Source organism: Mauremys reevesii, linkage group 5, assembly GCF_016161935.1.
Source record: "Mauremys reevesii isolate NIE-2019 linkage group 5, ASM1616193v1, whole genome shotgun sequence".
NCBI classification, from domain to species: domain Eukaryota; kingdom Metazoa; phylum Chordata; order Testudines; family Geoemydidae; genus Mauremys; species Mauremys reevesii.
This window is the reverse complement of record NC_052627.1, coordinates 120,182,561-120,209,347: the sequence shown is the minus strand read 5'-3', so window position 1 is coordinate 120,209,347 and position 26,787 is coordinate 120,182,561. Positions and strand designations below refer to the sequence as shown.

Genomic DNA, 26,787 nt, shown 5'->3' with positions numbered 1-26,787 from the left:
TGGTATATTAAATTTATCACCTGCATAAAAGGAAATTGTTTAAGATATTCCGTTTTCATCTCTTTTACTCCTCCCCCGTCCCCATACTGTTTGATATGGCTACGAGTGGCTCTACTGAAATAGTGAACAGAAGTAGGAAAGAGGCCAACCCTCGTATGTACCTCTTACGTATAAGGAATTTTGAGCAATAACTCCAACGACATTTAGTACAATGAAAAAATACAGCCGAATGAAAAAGGTGCATTTATACAGGATTTGTTGAGATTATTTCCTCTCCAATACACTAAAAAAATCCAATGGCATGCCTACATCCCGTGGCACCTACGTAATGCAGGTTGATAAACAGCAATGCCTCTTGGAGAACTATGCAGACTCTTGAAAATACACACACAAATATACATACATAAGCATACACAGCTGGGAACAGCATTTACAAAAATAAGTGTTAATAGGTTCATTTCTTCAAAGCTGTTTTTTTTTTTTTTTAAAGGCTCACTGCCACATCATACCCTTTCACTCACTCATTTTGCACACTAACATACTGGAACTTTTTCCCCCATGTAACACAACTCCACAAATCCATCTGTTTTAATTTTGGTTTTATTTGTTTATTTGTTAAATTTGCAAAATAGAAAATCTCCAATCTTCATAAGTCAGTCTGGTGCCTAAGGAAATTGAGGGCCCAGTCCAACAAACCCTTGAGGGCAATGAGATTTCCATTGCAGGACCTATTTGTTCAGATGCTGGTACATTATAGGTTTAATTCCATTACTTTATAGATGCACACATCCTGGACGTGTCTTAAAACTCCAGGGCCTGATTCTGCCCTAAATTATACCATTGTAAATAATGAAGAACTCTACTAAAGGCAGTGTGTGATTAAACTGGTTTTATATCAGCATAAGGGAGAACAGAATGACATCTCCATTCTTCTAGAAATTAACTTTATTATTTTAAACAATACTCCCCCTAGGGTGTGGGTTCAATCAACATGTACGCACACACACTGTGCATAATCAGGCCTAAGACACACTGTGGCTCAGCACACACAAGCTGTGTATTTATCGACTGACAACACACATCCTGGAGCACGTCGCTGCTTACAAATCAGCTCATGGCTTGAAACCGGCTTTAATTATCAGTGTTTCCCCACATCAAAATGCTAAACAAGGACACTGTGTCTCTGGACTGTGGCCAAGAGGAAGGGATCTAGAAAAAAAGTGTAATGCTAGCAAATCTGAGCTGCAACACAGACTACATCGACTGCACCGTACAGGGCTCTCAGCAGGCATTTTAGGCTAAGAATGATAGAGGACTTCGTAAAAAAAAATTAAAAAACTAAAAAGAAAAGACATTTTTGTAACACTCAATTTCCCTTAGCAGCTGGTATTGAGTTGATGGCAAGGGAGGCCAAGTTAGATATTGAGATTAACTAGGGACAGTATCCATAAATGCTGAAAACAATATCCTCTTTGCTTTATGACAAAACAAAGCTGTTGGGAGGTTCACATCCTGCTTTGCTAATCACCCAGAAGAAACAGTGATCAGTGGGTGAAGGCAATATATATCCATGTTAAATCCCTTCTCCCACCCACAATCAACTAGAGAATAGACAGATAAGTAGATAAGATAGATGCATGTGTGTTTTTACTGTTATCATGGCAAGAATATCCTTATTATTGCAAGTTAAATATTTAGGTGCCAAGTATTTACTTCTAAGAGCCATCCATATACCAGGCAAATGTCACAGACAAACAGGAATTCCACCAGGAATCGAGGGTAGGATACAGCTATGGCTGCTGTTGTAGCTCAGAGTCTTGTTTTCAAAGTTGGGTATCCAAAGGTAGGCATTTAATTCTATAGTTAGGCACCTAACTGAACAGCTGATTTTCTGAGGTAACAAGTGCCTTCAACTCTCATTGGCTTTTGTGGGAGTTGTGTGTGTGCCCAACATCTCTGAAAATCAGGCAACTTTTAATCAGGTGCCTGCTTCTAGGTACTCACACATGAAGATTAGGCCTCTAACTCACTTTATATAACTAACATTTTAGTTAATAGAAACAAATCATATCTGAGAGAAGAGTTTTTAAATGTCAAAAAACAGAAGTTTTATTCAATGATATTTCTGTGTATGCCCAGATGAGCTTCTCTCTCTGCTGGAGCCATCCTACTCGTGATAATCCCTTCTCAGTACCTGATATTTTAGCCATCGCCAGGTTTGAGTGCATGGGGTCCAGATGTCCCAATCTTATAGGGACAGTCCCAATATTGGGCGCTTATTACCCCCTGCCTTCTGTCCCGATTTTTCACACTTTCTGTCTGGTCACCGTAAATGGCGGGAACCTGAGTGTATACAAGCAGAGTAAATCCTAGAGCAGCTCTAGCTTTCTGCCTGTGTTTAGCGCTATCAAAGTCTTTAATATTTATAATGCTGGTGGAAGAATAGGGCAGTTGTGATGCTCCCCTGGAATGAAGAACATTTAGTGGATCTCTCTGCCAAACAATGACTGAGTAATGCCCATAGGAAGAACATGGGAGCTAAAAACCCTCCTCAGTGATGTGAACATATCCATGTCCTAAACCTCTCCTACACCGCCTAAACCCCACCCATCAAAACCTTTAGCTTCTGCAACATAATTAGGTGTTAATAGAGCACACAGTAAACTGAAAATGTAGGGGGACAAGAGTAAAATAAAGTGAACATAATAGCAATATATATAAGCACAAAGGACGCTACTGATTCTATTATTCATTTTCAAATTTAATGAAATAAAACCCTAAACTTTCATTTGTTTAATATTTCCCCCAAACTGCTGTAAAATTCCTTGTCTCCCAACCTGGAGCACTGTTCTAAGACATTAAAAAGGTCGTAGAACAGTTTTTAAACTAAGGGCTAGAGGAAAGCTGACAGGTGCGGAGGAGCAAGTGGTTCGGACATCCCTTACGGGAGGATCTATTACTAGAGAATCTCTATGTCCTTCCTAGTGAAGACGAGAGGATGGAAAATGGTAAAATACAGGCAGGGTCTGATCAGAAACAGTCAAATAAAAAAAAAAAAGAGTTCCATTCAATTACATCATGTAATGGCAGACAGCTAAAAGGAGACAAGTTTTTAAAGTGCTTATACACCAATGCTAGAAGTCTAAATAATCAAATGGGCCAACTAGAGTGCCTCATATTAAATGAGGATATTGATATAATAGGCATCACAAAAACTTGGTGGTATGAGGATAAGCACTTGGACACAGTAATACCAGGGTACAAAATATATCAGAAGGACAGAACAGGTCATGCTGGTGGGGGAGTGGCATTATATGTGAAAGAAAGCATAGAATCAAATGAAGCAAAAATCGTCAATGAATCAAACTGTACCATAGAATCTCTATGGATAGTAATTCCATGCTCTAATAATAAGAATATAGTGGTAGGGATATATTACTGACCAGGATGGTGATAGTGACTGTGAAATGCTCAGGGAGATGAGAGGCTATTAAAATAAAAAACTCAATAATATATAAATAAAAACTCAAAATAATAATGGGAGATTTCAATTATCCCCATATGACTGGGTACATGTCACCTCAGGACGGGATGCAGAGATAAAGTTTCTTGACACCTTAAATGACTGCTTCTTGGAGCAGCTGGTTCTGGAACCCACCAGAGGAGAGAGAATTCTTGATTTAGTCCTAAGTAGAGCACAGGATCTGGTCCAAGAGGTGAATATAGCTGGACCACTTGGGTAATAGTGACCATAATATAATTATATTTAATATCTCTGTGGCAGGAAAAACACCACAGCAGCCCAACACTATAGCATTTCATTTCAGAAAGGGGAACTACACAAAAAGTAAGGAGGTTAGTTAAACAGAAATTAAAGTGTACAGTGCCAAAAGTGAAATCTCTGCAAACTGCGTGGAAACTTTTTAAAGACACCATAATAGAGGCTCAATTTAAATGTATATCCCAAATTAGAAAACATAGTAAGAGAACCAAAAAAGATCCCCTGTAGCTAAACAAAGTAAAAGAAGCAGTGAGAGGCAAAAAGGCACCCTTTAAAAAGTGGAAGATAAATCCTAGTGAGGAAAATAGAAAGGAGCATAAACATTGGCAAATGAAGTATAAAAATATAATTAGGAAGGCCAAAAAAAGAATTTGAGGAACAGTTAGCCAGAGACTCAAAAAGTAATAGCAAAATTTTTTTTAAGTACATCAGAAGCAGGAAGCCTGCTAAACAACCAGTTCGGCCACTGGACGATCGAGGTGCTAAAGAGCACTCAAGGACAATAAAGTCATTGCGGAGAAATTAGCTGTTACCACTCAAGAAAGATCTTGGAGTCATTGTGGATAGTTCTCTGAAAACATCCACTCAATGTGCAGCGGCAGTCAAAAAAGCGAAAAGAATGTTGGGAATAATTAAGAAAGGACAGATAATAGGACAGAAAATATCATGTTGCCTCTATATAAATCCATGGTACACCCACATCTTGAATACTATGTACAGATGTGGTTGCCCCATCTCGAAAAAGATATATTGGAATTGGAAAAGGTTCAGAAAAGGGCACAAAAATTATTAGGGGTATGGAACAGCTTCCATATGAGGAGAGATTAATAAGACTGGGACTTTTTAGCTTGGAAAGGAGATGGCTAAGGGGAAATATGATTAAGGTCTATAAAATCATGACTGGTGTAGAGAAAGTAGATAAGGAAGTGTTGTTTACTACTTCTCATAACACAAGAATTAGGGGCCACCAAATGAAATAAATAGGCAGCAGGTTTAAAACAAACGAAAGGAAGTATTTCTTCACACAACACACAGTCAGCCTGTGGAACTCCTTGCCAGAGGATGTTGTGAAGGCCAAGACCATAACAGGGTTCAAAAAAGAACTAGATAAATCGCATGATATTCTTATCGATAAACTAGGCAAATACAACTTAGATGGGGCTACTATAAGGTGGGTGCATAACTGGCTGGATAACCGTACTCAGAAAGTAGTTATTAATGGTTCCCAATCCTGATGGAAAGGTATAGTGAGTGGGACCAGCTCTGTTCAATATCTTCATCAACGACTTAGATGTTGGCATAGAAAGTACGCTTATTAAGTTTGCAGATGATACCAAACTGGGAGGGATTGCAACTGCTTTGGAGGATAGGGTCAAAATTCAAAATGATCTGGACAAATTGAAGAAATGGTCTGAGGTAAACAGGATGAAGTTTAATAAAGACAAATGCAAAGTGCTCCACTTAGGAAGGAACAATCAGTTTCACACATACAGAATGGGAAGAGACTGTCTAGGAAGGAATATGGCAGAAAGGGATCTAGGGGTTATAGTGGACCACAAGCTAAATATGAGTCAACAGTGTGATGCTGTTGCAAAAAAAGCAAACATGATTCTGGGATGCATTAACAGGTGTGTTGTGAGCAAGACACGAGAAGTCATTCTTCCGCTCTACTCTGCGTTGGTCAGGCCTCAGCTGGAGTATTGTGTCCAGTTCTGGGCACCGCTTATCAAGAAAGATGTGGAGATATTGGAGAGGGTCCAGAGAAGAGCAACAAGAATGATTAAAGGTCTAGAGAACATGACCTATGAAGGAAGGCTGAAAGAATTGGGTTTGTTTAGTTTAGAAAAGAGAAGACAGAGGGGACATGATAGCAGTTTTCAGTTATCTAAAAGGGTTTCATAAGGAGGTGGGAGAAAACTTGTTCATCTTAGCCTCTAAGGATAGAGCAAGAAGCAATGGGCTTAAACTGCAGCAAGGGAGGTTTAGTTTGGACATTAGGAAAAAGTTCCTAACTGTCAGGATGGTTAAACATTGGAATAAACTGCCTAGGGAGGTTGTGGAATCTCCATCTCTGGAGATATTTAAGACTAGGTTAGATAAATGTCTATCAGGGATGGTTTAGACAGTATTTGGTCCTGCCATGAAGGCTGGGGACTGGACTCGATGACCTCTTGAGGTCCCTTCCAGTCCTAGAGTCTATGAACTATGGAGGATAGGTCCATCAATGGCTATTAGCCAGGATGAGCAGGAATGCTGTCCCTAGCCTCTGTTTGCCAGAAGCCAGGAATGAGCGACAGGGAATGGATCACTTGATGATTACCTGTTCTGTTCATTCCCTCTGGGGCACTTGGCACTGGCCACTGTCGGAAGACAGGATACTGGGCTAGATGGACCTTTGGTCTGACACAGTAGGGCCATTCTTATGTAGATTAAAAAGGGACTTGTGACAGAATTTAGATTTACTTTGCCATACAGTGTGGCCTTGACATAAAGACAGTTCCTATGAAACGTCTGGTGATAGCAGGACAGAACTAGTTATGAGTCCAAATTTTAAACCTGAGCACTGACAGTGAGGCAGCTAAACCTACAGTCAAGCACCTGAAAGTCTGTTTTAAGTGCCACACATTAGCACCTAAGTTTGAATACTGGTTTCAGTGCTAAATGCAAAAAATAAACTAAACCACTGCCTGCTTCTAGCCAACAAATAAAACATATTGAGTTCAGATTTCCCAGCAGAAATGGATTAAAATTATGCCTGACTTACACCAAGCAGCATAGATAGTTTAAGAGACCAACACCAAAGCACTTCCAGTACGGTTAGATCAGCTTTTTGAATGCAGCTATAATAGACTATGTTACCTTTAAATTATTTAGGAATACACCTCTACCTCGATATAACGCTGTCCTTGGGAGCCAAAAAAAATCTTACTGGCACTTCAGATTCTTAAACCTTGGGTCGCGTTCTCTAGCTATTTTTAGAAATCTCAGATTGGTACCTTCTTTGCGTTTTGTCAAATCTTCTGTGAAAGTGGTCTTAAAACTAACATGTGCTGGGTCATTATCTGAGACTGCTATAACATGAAATATATGGCACAGTGCGGGCATAAAAGAACAGGAGACAAAGAATTCTCCCCCAAGGAGTTGAGTCACAAATTTAATTAATGCTTTATTTTTTTTTTTTAAACAAGCATCATCATCAGCATGGAAGCATGTCCTCTAGAATGGTGGCCAAAGCATGAAGGGGCATACGAATGTTTAGTATATCTGGCACATAAATACTTTGCAATGCCAGCTACAAAAGTGCCATGCGAATGCCTGTTCTCAATGTCAGGTGACACTGTAAAGAAGCAGGAGGCAGCAGTATCTCCTGTAAATGTAAACAAACTTATTTGTCTTAGCGATTGGCTGAACAAGAAGTAGTAGGACTGAGTGGACTTGTGGGCTCTAAAGTTTTACACTGTTTTGTATTTGAGTGCAGTTATGCAATAAAAAAAAAATTTACATTTGTAAGTTACACTTTCACAATAAAGAGATTGCACTACAGTACTTGTATGATGTGAACTGAAAAATACTATTTCTTATCATTTTTACAGTGCAAATATTTGTAATAAAAATAATATAAAGTGAGCACTGTACACTTTGTATTCTGTGTTGTAATAGAAATCAATATATTTGAAAATGTAGAAAAAGATCCAAAAATATTTAATAAATTTCAATTGGTATTCTGTTGTTTAACAGTGAGATTAATCAATCACAATTATTTTTTTTAGTTAATCGCGTGAGTTAACTGTGTTTAATCGACAGCCCTAAAAAAAAAAAAAAAAAAAAAGATGAAATTAATACCTTGCACTCCTGTGTATGATATAGTTGTCATGGTTTGGTCTCCAGAGCGACATGATATGGGCTACAGTGATATGTATGCAAATGTAGGGAAAAAACTATTTAAAACTGAAAGCAATACAAAACAAGGAACTCCCTGGAAGCCTCCTATTGCTGTTGAATAGAGCTTGGTCTCCACCTATAAAAATATATACCTAAAAAGTTCAGTTTCATCTATTAAAAAACAAAACAAAACCCAAACAAACTAACCAACCATAAATAAATAAATAAATAAATAACCTTGCCCTTCTTGTGAATGTCAGTGTTTTGCAACAAGAAAAAGATGCTTTACCTGGATCAAAAGCATTGAAAGGACTGATCCAATTTAAACTGCTATGAAGAGATAGCATTATGCTTTTCACTAGCATTGTTTATTATCTGCTAGGTTAAATGTTCACATTTAGCACTATTTCTGGAACCTGAACTGCATATTTCACAACACAGCAAGCCCAATTCTGCTCTCAGATAGGCATGCATAACTCTCATTGAATTCCCTGCAACCGAGAGCAGATTTGGATAACCAGTCTGCAGCAAGCTAAACCACCATATCTGCTTCAGGGAAAAAAACAGATTAAAAATTAATTGACCCCAAAATAATTTTGTGCAATAAATTTAAGACACAGATTTTTATGCACAAGTCCCAGCCATTGAGAACGAAAAAGGGTAATATTTCACAAGCTGTAATAGGAACATATACACTATACCATGCTTAGTAAGTAGAGAGCTTAATTTGGGAAGAAGGCCATCCTTCCATCATCTTTCTATACCCCCCAAAAAATTGAAAATAAAGCCTCACTGTTCCGAAAATGATTATTACTCATGCAATATGTTGAGGCCCCAGTTCAATCCAGAATGGCAAAGACATTAAATTGAAGGTTGAAACTTAAGTTGAACCCTTTGGAGACACACTGAAAACACACTGTAGGTAAAGGCATTGTGGAATTCAAGGTTTATTGTCCATCACGGATTCTGTGCTCAGTATACAATTTAAAAAAAAAAAAGTTTGTTCTAATTGTCAGCCCTGAAAACTCAACCTGGGTTCTAGATTTCTCATGCCATTATCACCAGTAAGGATTTGAAGGCCAAATTAGACCTTTTGTTACACTTGTGAACCCTCATAGTCTTCAAATTATGCCCTGCATGACACCTGGGTAAACCCATTGCTCTTTGTAGGAGCAAAGCTGTAACTGACTGGGATTTAATAAACAGTTCTGTTGATGATGCACAAGACTAGACTAGACTCCAGATTTTTAGGGCCCAGATTCACAAAGGGACTTAGGCATTATAACAGGGGTAGGCAACCTATGGCACGGGTGCCGAAGGCAGCACACAAGTTGATTTTCAGTGGCAATCACACTCAGGGGCGGCTCCAGAGCCCAGCGGGGCAAGCTCCTGCCTGGGGCGGCCCTTTCCCAGGGGGGCGGCAGGCTGGGCCGGTGGACCTGCCGCAGTCATGCCTGCGGGAGGTCCACCGGAGCCCCGGGACGACCGGACCTGCCGCAGGCATGACTGCGGACGGTTCGCTGGTCCCGCGGCTCGGCTGGACCTCCCGCAGCTATGACTGCGGCAGCTCAACCGGAGCCGCCGCACCAGCGAACCGTCCGCAGCTGCGGGAGGTCCAGCTGAGCCGCGCGACCAGCGGACCCTCCGCAGTCATGCCCGCGGCAGGTCCGCTGCTCCCGCGGCTCGGGGGCGCCTCCCGGGCATGATTGCTTGGGGCGGCCAAGTTTGTAGAGCCGCCCCTGATCACACTGCCCGGATCCTGGCCACCGGTCTGGGGGGCTCTGCATTTTAATTTAATTTTAAATGAAGTTTCTTAAACATTTAAAAAACCTTATTTACTTTACATACAACAATAGTTTAGTTATTTATTATAGACTTATAGAAAGAGACCTTCTAAAAACATTAAAATGTATTACTGGGAGGCGAAACCTTAAATTAGAGTGAATAAGTGAAGACTCGGCACACCACTTCTGAAAGGCTGCCGACCTCTGCATTATAACACGGAACTTTTAGGCGTGTAGAAAAATCACAGGAAAAACAGCATGATCCACAAAGCCAAGGCAGGCACCCAGGCTCCCTATACAATGAATGGAGAGAGACGGGCACCTTAGGATGCAACCAAAAGTCAGTACACAAGGCTGGGAGCCGCCTAAGCTAGTCAATGGGTGATGCTGACAGCCAGGGTGTTGCGAAGCCATGCCCCTCTCTCAGAGACTAGAACTTAAGTCGGGGCTGCAGGGAGGCGCCTATCTCTGGTTAGTGTTCTACTAACAGGAACCTGACGCCTGCAGGCTTACGTGCTGAATGTAGGCACCAACTCCATGGGTGCTCCGGGGCTGGAGCACCCATGAGGAAAAATGGGTGGGTGCTCAGCACCTACCGGCAGCTCCCCGCCCAGCTCACCTCTGCCTCCGCTCCGCCTCCTCCCCTGAGCGCGCCCACTTTTTCCACTTAGCTTCCAGCACTTGTGCCGCAAAACAGATGTTTCACGTGGCTGGGAGGAAGGTGGGAGGGGGGGAGAATGCGGTATGCTCAGGGAAGAGGCGGATCCAGGGTGGGGATTTGGGAAAGGGGTCCAATAGGGGCAGGGAGGGGGTGGAGTTGGGGTTGGGGACTTTGGGGAAGGGGTTGGAATGGGGGCAGGGCAGAGGCGGGGAAATGGTGGAGTCGGGGCGAGCACTCACCGGTGCCAGGGAAAGTTGGCCCCAAGGTGCCAAAGACATTTCTTTCAGGACGGAAAGAGTTAGATGCCTGCGTCCCTCCACACGAAATGGCAGAGGAGGAGGGGGGTGCCCACCTTATAACTTTTAGAGACTCAGTTCCCCTCTTTGCTGATGGGCGAGAAAGAATTTGAACAGGGGTCTCCCACACCTCTCAGAAGCAGGGCTCTAACCACTGGGTGATGGGATATTCTGATGTGGGCCTCTCTCCGTGTCTCCTGTTGAAGTTGTTCCACTGTGGATAAATAATGAAACAATGATTGGGGCAGGGGATCCTGGGTCTCCCACCTCCCAGGTGGGTGCCATAACCACTGGGCTACAGAGTCATTCCCTCTTTAGCTCTCTTTGGCCCAGTGACTGTGGATAAAAACAGTCACTAGGCCAAAAAGAGACGTCACCCACATCCCAGGAAATGTTCTAACCACTGGACTACAAGTTTTAAGGTGAGCACCGCCATTTCCTCCTCCAGCCAGATTCTGAATGGGACCCAATCCAGTAGGCAGCCTTTGAGCACGTCTACCCCCATTCATGAATTGCTCTGGGGCTTAGGCGGCAGATAGGCACCCGGTCGCCTAGAGCAAGGCAGCAGTGCTCATGCCCAGATGCAGGAACATAGGCATTGAGTAAACTTGTATTTCCCCTAAAATGTAAGCACTGAGTGAGTTTAAATACCTAGAGATGGCAAAGTTTGCACATGATACAAAATTACTCAAGACGGTTAACTCCAAAGCTGACTGTGAAGAGTTACAAAGGGATCTCACTAAACTATGTGATTGGTGACAAAACGGCAGATGAAATTAATTGTTGATAAATGCAAAGTAATGTACACTGGAAAAAAAAATTATCAACTATACACACAAAATTATTGGGTCCTCATTAGCTGTTACCACTCAAGAAAGAGCTCTTGGAGCCTTCGTGGTTAGCTCCTTGAAAACATCCACTCAGTGTGCAGGGGCACTCAAAAAAGCTAACAATGTTAGGAACCATTAGGAAAGGGATAGATAATAAGACAGAAAATATCATAAGGCCAGTATATAAATCCATGGGATCCCCATGCCTTGAATATTATGTGCAGTTCTGGTTGCCCCATCTCAAAATATATATTATATTAGAATTGGAAAATGTACAGAGAAGGAAACAGCTTTTACCTAAAAAGAGATTAACAAGATTGGAACTGTTTATCGTAGAAAACGAGATGACTGAGGGATAAAATCATGAATGGTGTGGAGAAAGTGAATAGGGAAACATTATTTTATCCCTTCACATAACACAAGAACTAGGGGGTCACCTGAAAAAATTAACAGGCAGTAGGTTTAAAAACATACATAAGGAGGTACTTCTTCACACAACACAGTGTCAACCCACGGAACCTGTTACCATGGAGATGATGTGAAGGCCAAAAGTATAACTGGGTTCAAAAAAAAGAGAGTTAGATACGTTCATGGAGGATAGGTCCATCAATAACTATTGGCCAAAATGGTCAGGCATGCAATCTCATGTTCTGGGTGTCCCTAAATCTCCAACTGCCAAAAGCATATGGCATTGGTCACTGTGAGAAGACAGGTTACTGGGCTAGATGGACTACTGATCTGACCTAGCATGGCCATTCTTATGTTCTTAATTTTACACATTCATGTTTGCAGGCTGGATTAAGGCTATCTGAAAATTTGGCTTTAACTACAGTTTAACTTTAGGACCTGCAGTATGTAATTACAATTAAATATTGTTAACTGAATGCAATTAGAAGCTATACCTTCAAGTTCCAATGTGAAAATAAGTAAACTGCAGAGAGAAAATGCCACAGTGGCAAGTACTATTAACATGCATGTGAAAAGACGCATTGCAGAACTCAAAGTGAGAAACTGAAATGTGATTATATATTATATATAAAAAAAAAATCACTCCTTTCCTGCACCTGCATGCAGTGCTAATGCCTCCCCCACACTGTGCTGCTTAAATGTGCTCAGGACTAGAGCAGAGGGAGAAATAGGAAACTACATGCTGAGATAATAAGAGAGGAATGGGGGGAAAATGGATACTCAGTAAAGATAGATTGGTAGTGACAGAGCAAGGAAGGGTATTAAGCGATTGAACAGAAGATCAAGGACAAGGAGGATGAAAAAACAACAAGGTGAAAACATGGTGACAGGAACTTTAATAAATTGTGATTAAGTTTCTTCGTCCTATTTTGGGATAGGACAGGAAGAAAATTTCAGCATTACAAATATCACCCTTTCCTTTAGATGCAATACAATAGAGTGTCAACCACCCTTCACATAGTCTGAAGCATGTATCAAATCTGTGTGCATAATTTCATGAGCCATATTTGTCACCTATTCTATATTACCATAGTTTGTTTGCATACATTGTCTTCAGTTCTCGTAACTGCCTTAGGAAGCATGGCCTCTATAGAAAAAAAAAAAAAAAAGAGTCCAGACCCTAAAATTGTGCACACACATTTTGCATGTGTAGCTATTACTACAGTTATGAAGAGACTATTTAAAATTCTGGGCCTAAAGGGTTTTGTGAACTTCTTTAATTAATAAATAATAGTTTTTCAAAGTATTGCAGACACTTCCCCCTGGTTTCCAGCCCTGAACATAATCCTCTGGATGGAACCTGCTGTCTCTATAAGGAAGCTGAGTTAATGGGAAATCTGTTTGCAATGAGTTTACACAGAGTGGGAGTTGCAAGGCTAAATCCTCTGTGACACAAAAGTTTACTTTAAACGTTGTTTAAAGTAAAGTAATTCTGCATTTCATACTCTTCCCCTTAGCCCCAAATCCATGCAGCTTAATCATAACTCAATTTCTATTGTATTTATAACTCTTAAGGTTTGTTAGCAAACATCTAGGGAAATTAACTTCTTTAATAACATCATTAATATTAAAGTTATACTTCTATAAGTACAGTATTCATCAGCTAGAAGTTTAGATGATTCATTCAGAACACCATTCTAACACCATGCCCCTGTCTATATATGGACATCCAAACATCTACGATGCTTTTTCTAGATAATTACATCCTGCTTGCATCCGAAGAAGTGAGTATTCACCCATGAAAGCTCATGCTGCAAAACATCTGTTAGTCTATAAGGTGCCACAGGATTCTTTGCTGCTTCTACAGAACCAGACTAACACGGCTGGTACTAGATAATTACACTTTCTTTTCATGACTTACCTATGTTTTTCTAGTTCGTTGTGTGATGACCTATTAAAAAATAGAAAAAAAAATATTTTAGAATGATGAGTACTGGATTTTAGAATAGCTAAAAATGTCACCTATATGGCTTTCAAAAAAGATGTTAAAAGCCTGCAATTTAAAACATATTATAAACAAAACTAAAGCCTAGACTTCACGTGGATTTTAATGCAATATAGGTTTTAAATTGGTTGCTTTTAACATAGCTTTTGAAAGTCTTCAAGGTGTCAACTTCTTTTAGTTGTTTCCCTAGAATATCTAACTATAGCATTTGCATGGGTAAATCTTTTTGCACAGACAGACTACAATTTGTACAGAAAAGTTTAAAGGGTCTTCAGGCACTAAGCACAAATCTGCCTCTTAATTTGACCCAACTGGTAAGAGAAACAAACCACACAACATTTTAAGCCATGGAGAAAAGGAAAAAAAGAAGATCAAAACAAACAAAAAACAGTTGCAAGATCCAATTGGTAAAAGATAAGAACTGTAAGAATGGGAGGGAAGAAATCCCAGAAGAAGAGACTCAAAACTTAGTTTCTGGGAGACCCTGAGGGAAGCGGGGGAGGGCGGAGAGAGAGATCGATCACCATTTAACAGCTGCGGTAATTGTGAATATCGGTCTTAATGCAGAAAATATGCATCTTTTCTTTTGCTAAACCTATGTATGGATCAGAAACCTAGAACTTTAAAAAAAAATAAAAACTTCCAAGAAATTAGGACTGTTTTCCTATTGTAGAAAAATTGAACCTACTATTGAAAACTCTTAAAAAAACAGATTCAGACAGAAACAATTATATTTATACAACTGAAATTAAAAACATTTCTCAGGATGAAATTATTGTCACTGTTACAAAACCAGTCGTTCTAGTTCTCTCAGAATGGAAACAGATTTTTATTATTCCAGTATGTGAAGATCATGAATATGAAGGCAGCAGCAACTTTTATGGCGTAACACATTACAGCATCAAGATCCATGCAAGAAGATTTTGTTGAATCAGTTTTCCAACAGTACATTAGAAACCCAACCAGCTTCTGTGCACTATGTGCTGACAGAGGTTGCTTTGTTCACGTTAGGTGTAAAGAGCACAGTCCATTCTAAGACATGTGTAGTTACCAGGTGCAGCACAGGGCCATCGATCGTTCCCTACAGAAGCATGTAGCTGGCTCTTAAGCAAACCGCCCACATAGATGTTGCAGCATATTTGAAATTTCTTATTGATGTGAACACTGCAACCAATGTACCCATCTGGCTGCACAGGGAAAACAAAGCAAGGATCACGTAATCATTAGGGCCCTACCAAATTCATGGCCATGAAAAATGCGTCAGAGACCGTGAAATCTGGTCTCACCCCATGAAATCTGTTTTTTTGTATGCTTTTACCCTATACTATACAGATTTCACAGGGGAGACCACCATTTCTCAAATTGGGGCTACTCACCCAAAAGGGAACTGTGGGGGTGGGGAGTGTCGCAGTATTGCCACGCTTACTTCTGCACTGCCTTTAGAGCTGCGTGGTCGGAAACTGGCAGCTGTTGGCCAGGCACCCAGCTCTGAAGGTGGCGCCCCACCAGCAGCAGTGCAGAAGTAAGGGTGATAATACCATATCATGCCACCCTTCCTTCTGCGCTGCTGCCTTCAGGGCTGAATGGCTAGAGAGTGGTGGCTGCTGACTGAGGGCCCAGCTTTACAGGCAGCAGCGCAGAAGTAAGGGTGGCAATCCCATCCCATCCCAACCTTACTTCAGTGCTGCTGCTGGACAGGGCTCTGCCTTCAGAGCTGGGCTCCAAGCCATCAGCTGCTGCTCTCCAGCTGCCCAGCTCTGAAGGCAGCACCACCGCCAGCAGCAGAGCGGAAGTAAGGGTGGTAATACCACAACTCCCCCTACAATAGCCTTGTGACATCCCCCCCCGCGCACACAACTCCTTTTTGGGTCAGGACCCCTACAATTACAACACCGTGACATTTCAGATTTAAATAGCTGAAATCATGGATTTTTTAAAATCCTATAACCATGAAATTGACAAAATGGACCGTGAATTTGGTAGTAATCACTGATGATCAGACCCTAAAGTGTTTTTTTCCAGGTCCAAGTCTACCCACTATGGCCCTGATCCTGCAAACATTTAAGAACTGACTTAAATGGGACTACTCATGTAAGGGTCGGAACATGTGTAAACTTTTGAAGGATCAGGGTCTCTGAGCCCAATCCAGGCTTCCGTGGAAACCTCCCCATTGATTTTAGTGAGAGTTGAACAGGTCATGTATGAGTTGGTATCTGTTTAAAAAACATTTTTTCTTTATATTTTAAATCTTAAACTAGATGCACCTTATCATAAATAGAGCAACACAATGGGAATACATATATACATTATTTCCTGCTCAAAATAATCATGTGAAAACCATTTAAACATAATCAGAGCAACAGCGGTAGGCCAAAAATGTGATCTGCCTTTTTATCAGTTTATCACATAAGATTATATAGTTGTGTTACATACACAGACCCCCAAAACAAAGACAATTCCTTTATTCTCTAAGCTTGTTCAAGTTCTACCTGCTGGTTTCTCACTGCAAGCATTTTTGCTGAGTCTGCTTCCTTATCACTGGCAATTAACAGATTTTTCAGTTCCTGCTTTGGGGCCTTATTTGTAAAAGACAACCCCCTACCCCCCCACCCCCCAGCACAATTCTTCCAGGCTTTTTCTGTCAGGATCTTGATTATAGTTCACTCACTGTAACTGATTTTTAACCCTTAAACTCTCCAGTATCAAAATTATTTTTTGACAAGCGTGTGGGTTCTGATCCAATAATCCAATTAACCTGTGGTAATGTGCATCCCAGCACGACTACGCCATTGTGACTGGGGTCCTAGTGGGGAGCCAGCTGTGGTCACTCAATTAGGGTGAACTGCAAAGAATGGGGCAGACAATCCCCCATAAAGCTGGTGGATATTCCAGTACTTAGATTTACCAAACCAGCACGAAACAGCTTCTTTATTACCTCACCGGTTACTCAGAAGTCCAAACAACACAGTTCCCTTAAAGTGATCCAGCCTCCATCCAGGTATCTAAGTTAAATATGATGGATTTCTGAAAATCTTACTTCATCATATAAAAGAAAAGGTTCTACCAGTCCCAAAGGATTGAACACATTATCTCCGAGGTTATTGAATATTTCAGATCTTACCCAAATACACGCTACAGCCAATTCTTATTAACTAAACTAAAATATATTAAAAAACAAAAGAGAGAATATGGTTAAAAGATCAATATACATACAGACATGAGTTCAATTCATTGGAGGTTCAGATTCATAGCATAGATGGTGAGCTTTGTAGTTGCAAAGAGTTCTTTAAGAAATAGTTCATAGGTTATAGTCCAATATCTAAATATAATATTCAGGGTGTACCAGCATAACCGAGGCCTCAGTCTTGAGACTCAAACTTCCCCTGATGAATCCTAAGCAGATCTGAGAGAACAGAATCAGGACCCAAGGATCTTTTATACAATTTCATGTCTTTTGAACTCCAATTTGTCAAAAGACAATTAGCATGACTTTGAAGGAGGTCTACCACTGAAACTTAGCATAAGGTAATTTGCTTGTTTCTCCACCATTCACAGTAAATTTCAAAGAGAGATGAATGCCAAGATATCCCCTGTTTACAATTCATTTACATGCTAGGATGTTCTTTTGACCTCTGAATTATCAGAATATATCACAGACAGGAACTGTGGATTACACTGTGGACACTACTCATACATATGTAAATACACAAAAACACGAATATTATTTTTTCACGTCTTTTGAGGGTTAGTTATTTTGCAGGATGTTTAACCCTTTCTAGCCATGCGTCACACCCCCAACATGAGACTGGTGTGGAAGGGAGCAAATAGAGCTTCTGGATACACCTTAAAGACCTGCAGCACCCCTGGCTTGAAGTAGTAATAACAGCCAAATACCTGGTTTCTACTTTCAGCACCCCCACTGTAAAAATTGTTACAGCACCCCTGCTAGTGGTTTAGGCATTGAAGAAATCTGAGATCTGCCACACAACCTGCCAGTTTCCCAGCAGTAAAATGGGAGTTATTAATAGTTCTACAATACCTACCTCCCCACACAATGAGGGCTCATCAGGAAAGGTTGTACAGTTCTTTGAGAGGATAAAGCTCTTTAAGTAATTACTATTTTTCACTCCTTCAGTTCTGTGAAGCACAGAGCACTGCCCCAGGGAGAACCAATATTTCTGCCATCCCTCATCCTGTATCCTCTGCTTTCCACAGATCCCAGAGGGCAGACGGGAAGAAATCTAAGGGCAGATTTACACACATGCTTGCACCAAAATAACTACAGTGATTTTAATCCATATCTTTTGTTATTTCAGCACAAAACTGGGTATGGACCAGCCATAAGCAGAGGAGGAATAGAAGGGACTGGGTAGGGGAATGTTTGTGGCAAACATTTCCTATGGAGAAAGAAGAGAGTCCAGATCCACAGAAACTCTGGCTACTTTGTGCCACTAGCTGCAAAGCAACTGTTGCAAATAGTAATGGCTACTATCTAGTTGAGACAGCATTAGCATTCATTATCTAGTACCAAGTAGTTAAATTGTGATTAACCAGGTGTGAAATTCTAAATTCTTTTAAAATGAAAATCATCAAATAAGGATTAAGGGGCATGTTTTCTTCTATAGTTGGAGTCAGAGATGGCAGCACCTAAAGAGTCTCTAGCCAAGTAATCTTAGATTATGGCATTTACATGCTCTAACTGCAATATTTTACAAACCAGCAGAGTTTCTTAATAGTGAAGACAAAAGCTCTTTCCCCTCCACATATTTATTCCCTTTTTTTTTTAAAGTACCCCTAGGAAGTTTTCTTTCAGATATCATGTTAGTTCACTGTTAAGACTATATGTTAAAATGCTCAGATGTAAAGAAATATCAAAATTAAGGTTAAAAGGCTAAGGCCCTGCCTACCAGCTGACGCTGGCTGTGCAGGTGGTGAGCTGAGACCTCTGCACAATGTTCTGCAGTTTGACTGCTTTACCGTTAACTCATCTTCCTCTCCCCTTCCCCCACCCATCTGTCTCATCTTCCTCTTCTGTCACGTCATAACCTAGTCTGTGCACTCCAGGCACTTCTGCAGTTCAAACACTGGGAGCCATAGATAAGCTACAGGCTGCCACCATTATTTTAAGCCCCATGTCTATTAGAGCAGCATCGGAGAAAGTGTGCTTAAAATGATGGTGAGTGACACCTAGCAATACTGGTGTATTGTCAGCACTGAAAATATGGTATATTAGAAATATTAGCCCAGGCCAAAACACAAGAACAAAGAGAGTGGTAAGTTCCACAAGATGCTACCTACATATAACCACATTGGAGGAAAAACACAAATAAAAATGTGACAATGTATTATTTAAGGAACAGCATGTGATCATCTAATAAGAGTCTGCAATGTAACAGACATGCATGGGGCAGAGATAAGGTTGCATTTTCAACTTGAAGGTCTCAATGGGCTTTACTAGAGCTCGGTGCCAGCACACCAATCTGCTGCTGGGCTGTATGTTGCAGGATCAGGGCCTAACGTTGGAATTACCTGAATTTGAGAGGTTAGAGCACAACCTCGCTCAGTTCTGCATTCATTTATTCGAAACCCCTCCTTTTTTCTTTAACTGACCACATAGTATGTCTTAAAAATGTTTCTCTTTTAGTTCCACCTCAAAGCAGAATTTTGCCAGTATTATGGATGCGGGCTGGGATTCTGCAAATAGATACATTGGTGCAGACCCTTATGCAGAGCCTTGATTCTAGTGAGGTTCAAGAGTTTGTATGATGAATCTGTGCGTAAGAGCAAGGCCTGACATTGCTTCTGATTTGGTGACTTTCTTAAAAAAAAAAAAAGCACCAACCCACCCACCCACCACACACACACACACACAGCTACTGTCATACATACTGTAGTTCCTCATTGGTGATAATGTATTATATTAGTGTAACAGTAGCATTAGTTTTTTTAATGCATTCTCTAAGATAGGTGTGAAGGAAAATGATCTGTTTTTCCTGGGGGAAAACCAACAAGAAAGATACACTGAATTCAGAGAGAGCAAAACAGATTATTGTGTTTCCACAGTCTGGATTTTATGGTATTTTATTCTCAGCCTTTCATTTAAAAAATGAAGGAAAATAGGCCCTGGTCCCTAAGCTGCTTCCTCTGCCTGTAGAGGTCCATTTGCATTGGAGCTGGGCAAATAACTGAATTGTCTGTTCTCTGACAATTCAGGTGGGAGGGCAGGAAATCAAAACAAGCTCTCAGTTCAGGTTGAACCAAATCCAAACTTTTTCAGAATTTTCAGTGAATCAAAAAAGTTAGAAAAATTTTGTTTTGGGTCGAACTAAACGTTTTGGGTATTTTTAATAAAAGGGAAGGAAATGAAGGGCTAGATTCACAGTTAGAGGAGAAGGAAGTGGTGCTCTCCTGATAATCTTTAGCCCAGTGGTTAGAGCACCTCCCCGGAATGTGGGAAACTCAGGTTCAAATCCCCGCTCTGTCTGATTCGGAGCATGGACTTGAACTGGGTCTTCCCCATCCCAGATGAGTGCCCTACCATACAGGCTATTCTGGGGTGGGTCTCTCAGCCTCTCCTGCTGAAGCTGTGACACTTCATATGAAATACTGTAATAGCCTTTGGGCCAGAGACAGAATGACTTGATAGGCCAGTAGTTAGGATTCAAGTCCCTGCTCCAGAGTAGAGATTCAGACCTGGGGCTCCCACATCCCAGGTGAGTGCCCTAAGCATTGGGCTAATGGTTATAAGAGGGACACATTTACTGGTTTTAGTGTGTGAATCTAGCCTGGAAAAAAAAATCAAAATGAGACATTTCAGAAATGTCAAAATGGTTCCTTTTGACATTTCTGGAGTTTTTTCTTCTTTCCACTGCAACAGAAACAATTCACCAAAGTCAACACAAATTCACAAAATGTTTCAGTCGACCCAAATCTGCATTTTTTGGCTAAGAAAGTTTCAGCTGAACAATTTCACACACCTCTAGTCTGCAAAGAGCAGCTTGCCAGATAGGGGCCAGAGACTGGTTTGCAGTGTCAGACATGCAATGTTAATGGAAGAATGGAGACATTAAACAATGTTTTCATTTGAAACATCATCCCGTTTGGACCCACCACCTTCTTTGGTACATGTATCCCCTTCACCATGGCAAAGTACATTGTACACAACTCTCTTTATTGACATAAAAACATCATCAAATATTGATTAGTTTCAACAGATGCAGTAGGGATATTTATAAACCTAAGTTTTGCTTTCATTTTCCCTCCTTTTTATCAGCTCCTAAATTAACAGGCCAAGCAGGCTACTTCACAGGACTTCCATTTCCTGTTCTGCCAGTAAATTTAACTGTGACCCAATAGACAGGCATTGAGCACTAAAATTTTACCCTGCGTATTAATTTACTTCTGATCTTTTCATGAGCACAGAACACAGATTGGGCCTGATTGTCTGCTGCTTTGTGCAGTCTTTCACACTCGTGTAATGGTACAATGGGCGTTTTACACCCACTATTCACAGTGATAAGAGACTTCACAAAGTACAAGGCAATGGAGAATCAGGCCTGTCTAGTTGTTACATGTACTGGCGATGTGATGTGGGCCACTGTCCACAAGAGGGTCGGTTCAGGCTACTGGTTTTGCCCCTTATATAAACACAATAATGTATAGGCTTCTCTCTCTTAAGTCGGCATCACAAACAGGAAACAAAACAAAACAAGAAAGCTCCAATTATCTGAAAGCTACCCTGAATTCCTATTAACAAATCACTTTCTGCAACCAAGTAATCTTCTGAACTTCACTGACTTTCTGCTTCTGTGAAATATTCCCTCTGAACAAATTGCAGACATCTGTAAAACATCCATTTCATTACACTCACTGTATTCGATGGAAAGACATTTGAAAGTTTAACCTCCAAGACACAACTCTACTAAATCTGATTTTTTTTTCTAGCCTGATTTTATTCTAACTGCATATTAGCAAGAATTTTTACGAGCTCCGCTATATTGCTTTTAGGAACTACAGTTATTATTCTATCAAGAGGAGACATTTGCTGCTCTGCAACCAAATACTGTCTAGTTATCACCATTACAAGAAGAGCTGACCTGGGTTTACCTTCCCTCCCCCGGAAAAATCAATTACAAACGTGTGCTTTTCTCAAATCATCCATTCAGATTGGAAAACAAAAATCCAATTTCATCTACTAGGGGATTTTCGTCATAATCATCTGAGGGGCACACTTCCAAATCTCAGGAGAGAACGCTATAGAAACAAAGAAGTTTTACATAAAATAACTCTTTCAAATCTGTTTTGTGTAAAGGGGAGCACACACACATTAACTGCACATCATAAAAGGAAATTTATAGATCAATTCATCATAAATACATTTAATATATATTATACAAAGATGGGGCAAAAATGGCATCAAGCAGCATTTTCTACCACCTTCACAGTAACATGAAAATATTTTCTCTATCAACATAAAATTAAAAATGGCCAAGTAATATTTAAAAAAAACACATCAGCAAACAAAAAATGTAAAAAATTATGAACTCTTTCAATGGATTGTCTAATTATAGTCGCCTGGTAATGGCCACAGCTACGGCTGAAGAAACACTTTCCCCCATATGCACATGTCCCCCCAGTTGCCTGTAACTTTTTTGGGGTGTAGGGAGAGGAAATTTTTCATACTTGTTCTCAGTCCAAAGGCTAATTTATTTTTTTAAGTTTGGTACAATTATGTGCCCCATTTTTGAGTTATCCATGCATGAAAGAGATGCTTTTCAGGCTTTAAAAACAATTGTTTGTGTGCTTTTATTTGTGTTCAAATGACACATGCAAAGGTTAGTTTTCAAACCTGCTGAGACTTCTGGAAAAAACAGGATTTAGAAATAACCAAGTTACTGAAAAATAACATTCTGCAATATTGCACTATGCAATTCCCTCTCCCCCCTCCCGCCCGTCCCTAGGATCCTCCGAACTCTGGCCAGTTGTCTACTTCTCTCAATCCCTGAATTGCTTATAAAGATTTGATTGCATGATCAAATTGAATATTACATTCACATTCTATGCACTTTGAGGCTGTGACCCGACATCCAAATAACCATTAAATTAGCTCCCAATCAGGGGTGCTGGAACAATTTTATAGTGGGAGTGCTGCGAGTCATTGAACCAAACTATAAAGCCTGCATATTATAGAAATCACTTCAATCCAGGGGGTGCAGCAGACCCCCATCACCCCTAGTTCCATCACCTGTGCTCCCAATACGAATAAGAGCAGCGGTGCGATTTGAATTTGGGATCATAAGCTCATAGCCTGAGATGCAGTTTTGTTTCAAATGTAAGCAACAGGTAAAAACAGGCATGTTGTAGGCAAGCACAATGCAGGACTGCCCACACAGCTCTGCCAATGTGCCTTATCACAACATCCTGCTATTTCCAGCCAGAGGTCTGTGTTATAGAGAGATTGTCAGGTGTGCTCAGCGGCAGGTTGTTGTTGTTGTTTTCCTTAGGAGGTGGACAAATATCCATGGTGAACTAAACATGAAAACTGAATTTGTGGCCCTACTTCTCAAAAGGTGTTTCCCTACCCCAGTGTGAATGAGCCCTTGCTTGTCTATAAACAATAAAGCTGGCAGGAAAATAATAAAAAGATTATGCATTTTTTTAAAAAGCATTTGTGTGTGCACGACAAGAATCAGAGTGAGAAAAAATTGTGAGAAATATCTGACTGACAATGGTATTGTGTGCTCTGGCTTTGATAAATAATGCTACCAAACCTATAACAAAAAACAAATCTTTCAATTCTGCTGAAATAGATTACATATCTTGTGCTAAAAATTCCTAAAAGCAGCTTACAGTTCAAACAAATGACTGTTTTGCTGTGGACAGTGAGAAAACCAAGAAAGGAAATGATGGAATAATGCTTCCACAAGTAATACGGATTTCTGTCTCTTGCATACAAGAAATAAGGATCAGAACAAGTCCTAAGAATTCTCTTTAAATTAACTGCCTTTGTACAATATGGTTATTTTATGGAAAAATTCACAGAGATGCATGATTTACAGAGATGAAAACTGTCTCCGAATCTAGGTACCTCTGTGATTCCTGATCACTCCCCTATAAAATGAACTGATCTTGTATCTTCATACACCAATTTAACTATTACCCCCCCCTCCCGAATTTATATCCCCAGAAGTATTGGCGCTGTTTGGAGTAAGGGACAGGGAGGGAAGGATTTACACCCCCTATTCCCTCAGTTGTGTTCAAGCGCATTGCCCTGCAGGGGTTACTGCAAACATAGCTCATTGTGATCTTGTATTTTTCTAAGGGAAATGCTTGATTTTGGTTTAGTTAATATTTTCAAAATTTAATATTCACGACTGGTCTGTTTTCTGCTTTACCATTTCACCAGTGTAAATCCAGAGTAATCCCATTGACTGCACTGGGGTTGTGCAGGATTTATGCTGGAGTAATTGAGATCAAAGAACTGGCCTGATCAGACAAACTTTCCTCTCATTTGGAAAATAAGTCATGGGCAAGTTTTGTTCATTTTAGGCTATTCTGCAGGGCTCATCATAAATAATTTTTTTAAAGGAGTCATTTTGTAAAGAGCAGAGCACCAATATTTTGGAGCAGGAGGGAACCATCGAGGTATATTTGTGTCTGTGTGTGTGTAAGAACGTAAAATGCAAGAAAAGAAGGAATTCCTACGGAAAGAGGAGGCGCTGTCTCTTTAAGACAGCCTTCTGCACGTAGACAGTGCACTCTGAGCACTGCCTGGTCAGCCAAACAAAGCTGCAGGGAGTCTGCGCAGAAAACCGAGCTAAGGGTGACCATAGAACAGGTAGTGGCTGCAAGAAAACAAACAAACAAACAAACAAACAAACAGGCAGCTGATAATAATAATGTAACCATGCATTGTAATTCACTGCATGCAGAGGGACTCGCTCGTGCAGGCGATGCACAGACCAGAGCAAAGGTGCAGCAGACCCTCCGGAAAGGTCAAGTTCACTCGAAAGACTTTAAAATACATACATAAATCCAAGTTCAATATGAGATACATTTTCCCTCCTTTCCCCATCTTCCCCACCCTCCCCCCATTAAGATCCCGGCGTTACACTGCAACGGGGGGCTGCATTTGATCTCACAGCAATAAAGAGATTGTAAATAAGGACTGGGAGGGAATTAGTGTCATGCAGGGGAAGTCAGGATTTTGATTATTATTTAAAAAATACATAGGAAATCAAAGCGCCCACAGCCGTTAACAAACCAGGGGAAGAAGCGTGAGTGCAGATGGTTTAGAAAGGCAGTGAGTGCTAAGGCGATGGTGTACGCGTGGCAGTGTTTATATGAGAGATCAAAACAGAGCCAAGCCCATACAGGGGAAAAATGGCGACTACTGGGAACTAAGACACGGGATTAGTTATTATTTTTATACATATATGCGCTGCACATAAAGCTAGACAGAGAGAAAAAGTTGCCAATTCACTGTGGAAAAAGACGGTACATCCATTACCTGTTATTCTGGGATTTTCTGGCCAGCGTGCCTGCCTTTGTTTTCTTTCTGGAATAGTCACTATCGAAGGGTAACACTGATGCATAGCCATGTTCTGCTTCTAGGGACAAAGTCAGCATTAGTGGCAATATATTTTTCCATGCATTTTTTCCTCCTTTGCAGGAACGCTAGGGTAAAAAACAAAATTTTTTGGTTGATTTGTTTGGCTTTTATTCCGGAATTTTTAAAAGAAAGACAACAAAACCAAAAGTGCCAAAATAGGAGGCTCATCCGAGTAAATAGTAAAAAAAATAAATAATTGGCTGGATTATGCACATCTTGAAACATTGTGACAAGGGCGAAGGGAAAACGGCAATACAATTACAAACGGCAACACGAACAACAATGTAACCTATACCGAATGCTGCAACATACATACAATCCAAACAGACTCGAGCCAGGGCTCGTTTGTTTAAAGATTTTGCAAGAAAATAGCCTTTGTCCCCCTCCTCCCCCCGTCTCTGCAATGCATCTGACAAAACCATGTTTAAATCCCATGGCACCTTTGCAGGTGAAGGAAATATGGACTCAGAGAAAAGGGCGTCCGAATACCCACGCAACAAAGAGAGTGAAATGTTTAGAAGCGCCTGCTAGTCATTTCTCTGAATACCTCTGTCTCTTCTTTCCAAATACTCAGCTGCTTCCAGAAGAATTAACAGAGAGTTCAGCTCCATTTTTATGTGTGCTCTTGGAGTTACCCTCAAACTCTGTGTCAGCCTTTCAAACAGCTGAGGAAAGCAATGAGCATTAAAACTGCACTGAGTTCACAGGCTGGGGACTTCCAAGTCCCTTATATAAACCACCTCTCTCAACCTACATTTGACACACAGGCGACTGGCATAGCCAATCATGGACAGCATTTCTAGGTAGAGGCGGGATTAAGGCCTCAAGTAGAGCCAATCAGAGCAGACAAGCGCCCTCTGGTTAGGAGACAGAATGTTGACAGATCTGAATCTTCTCCCTGATAGGTCAGTCACTACAGTAACAATTTAGAAGCCGAAGCTTAGCAACAGCACGTGGTGGCCCAGCCCCCAGCCTCACTGAGTGGCCGGCTTTATGCATTTTAAGCAGTCAGCAGCTGTTGATTGGAGATGAGGAGGTTATGCAAATAGGCAGGGGGAAACTAGCCAATAGTTTTGGAGAGGTGTGTCTTGTCGCAAGCAAGTGAAAGGGGAGGGGCTCAGGCAAGTGAAGGAGGAGGGGCCCATCCACCCATGGTGCTGGTGGAATTATTGTGTTGCTGTGAGGAAGAGAAGTCTGGGCTGCAGCTCAGTTAGGGACTGGAGATAAATGCTAGGCTGTTAGAATAGCAGCCATACGGTCCTTTCTCTCCTTCCCTAGCTGCAGTCAGATGCATGAGCTATGAAACTGCTAAATAAAACAAATGCATCCACCATTCAGGGATTGTTATATAGAGAGTGCCTTGCATGACAAAGAATGGTAAAGTACCTCAACTATATAGTATAGATATATAGCACCGCCAAAAGCAGCTGCCTCTGGATGGTAGGGCTGCAGCAAGTAAAGCAAATACATTTGGCACAGGAAATTTTGCTTTTAAGATACCAGGGTAAACTTCCTGCTCTTACAACAAA

At 40.8% G+C, this 26,787-nt stretch overlaps 1 protein-coding gene across 2 annotated transcripts in view; it reads right to left on the bottom strand.

Annotated features, from left to right (window-relative positions):
- Positions 1 to 26,006, bottom strand: part of MXD4 (MAX dimerization protein 4) — a 52,020-nt gene extending 26,014 nt beyond the window's left edge. The window contains exons 1-3 of one of the 2 annotated variants that reach the window (XM_039539375.1): positions 25,806 to 26,006; positions 25,157 to 25,256; positions 13,564 to 13,593 (exon numbers count right to left, since the gene is read on the bottom strand). In XM_039539375.1, coding sequence (XP_039395309.1) covers positions 13,564 to 13,593; positions 25,157 to 25,256; positions 25,806 to 25,869 — 194 coding nt within the window. In that variant the 5' untranslated portion in view covers positions 25,870 to 26,006. The remainder of the gene's footprint in view (positions 1 to 13,563; positions 13,594 to 25,156; positions 25,257 to 25,805) is intronic. The other variant, XM_039539376.1, reaches the window with a different exon arrangement.
- Between the last annotated feature and the right edge of the window lie 781 nt (positions 26,007 to 26,787).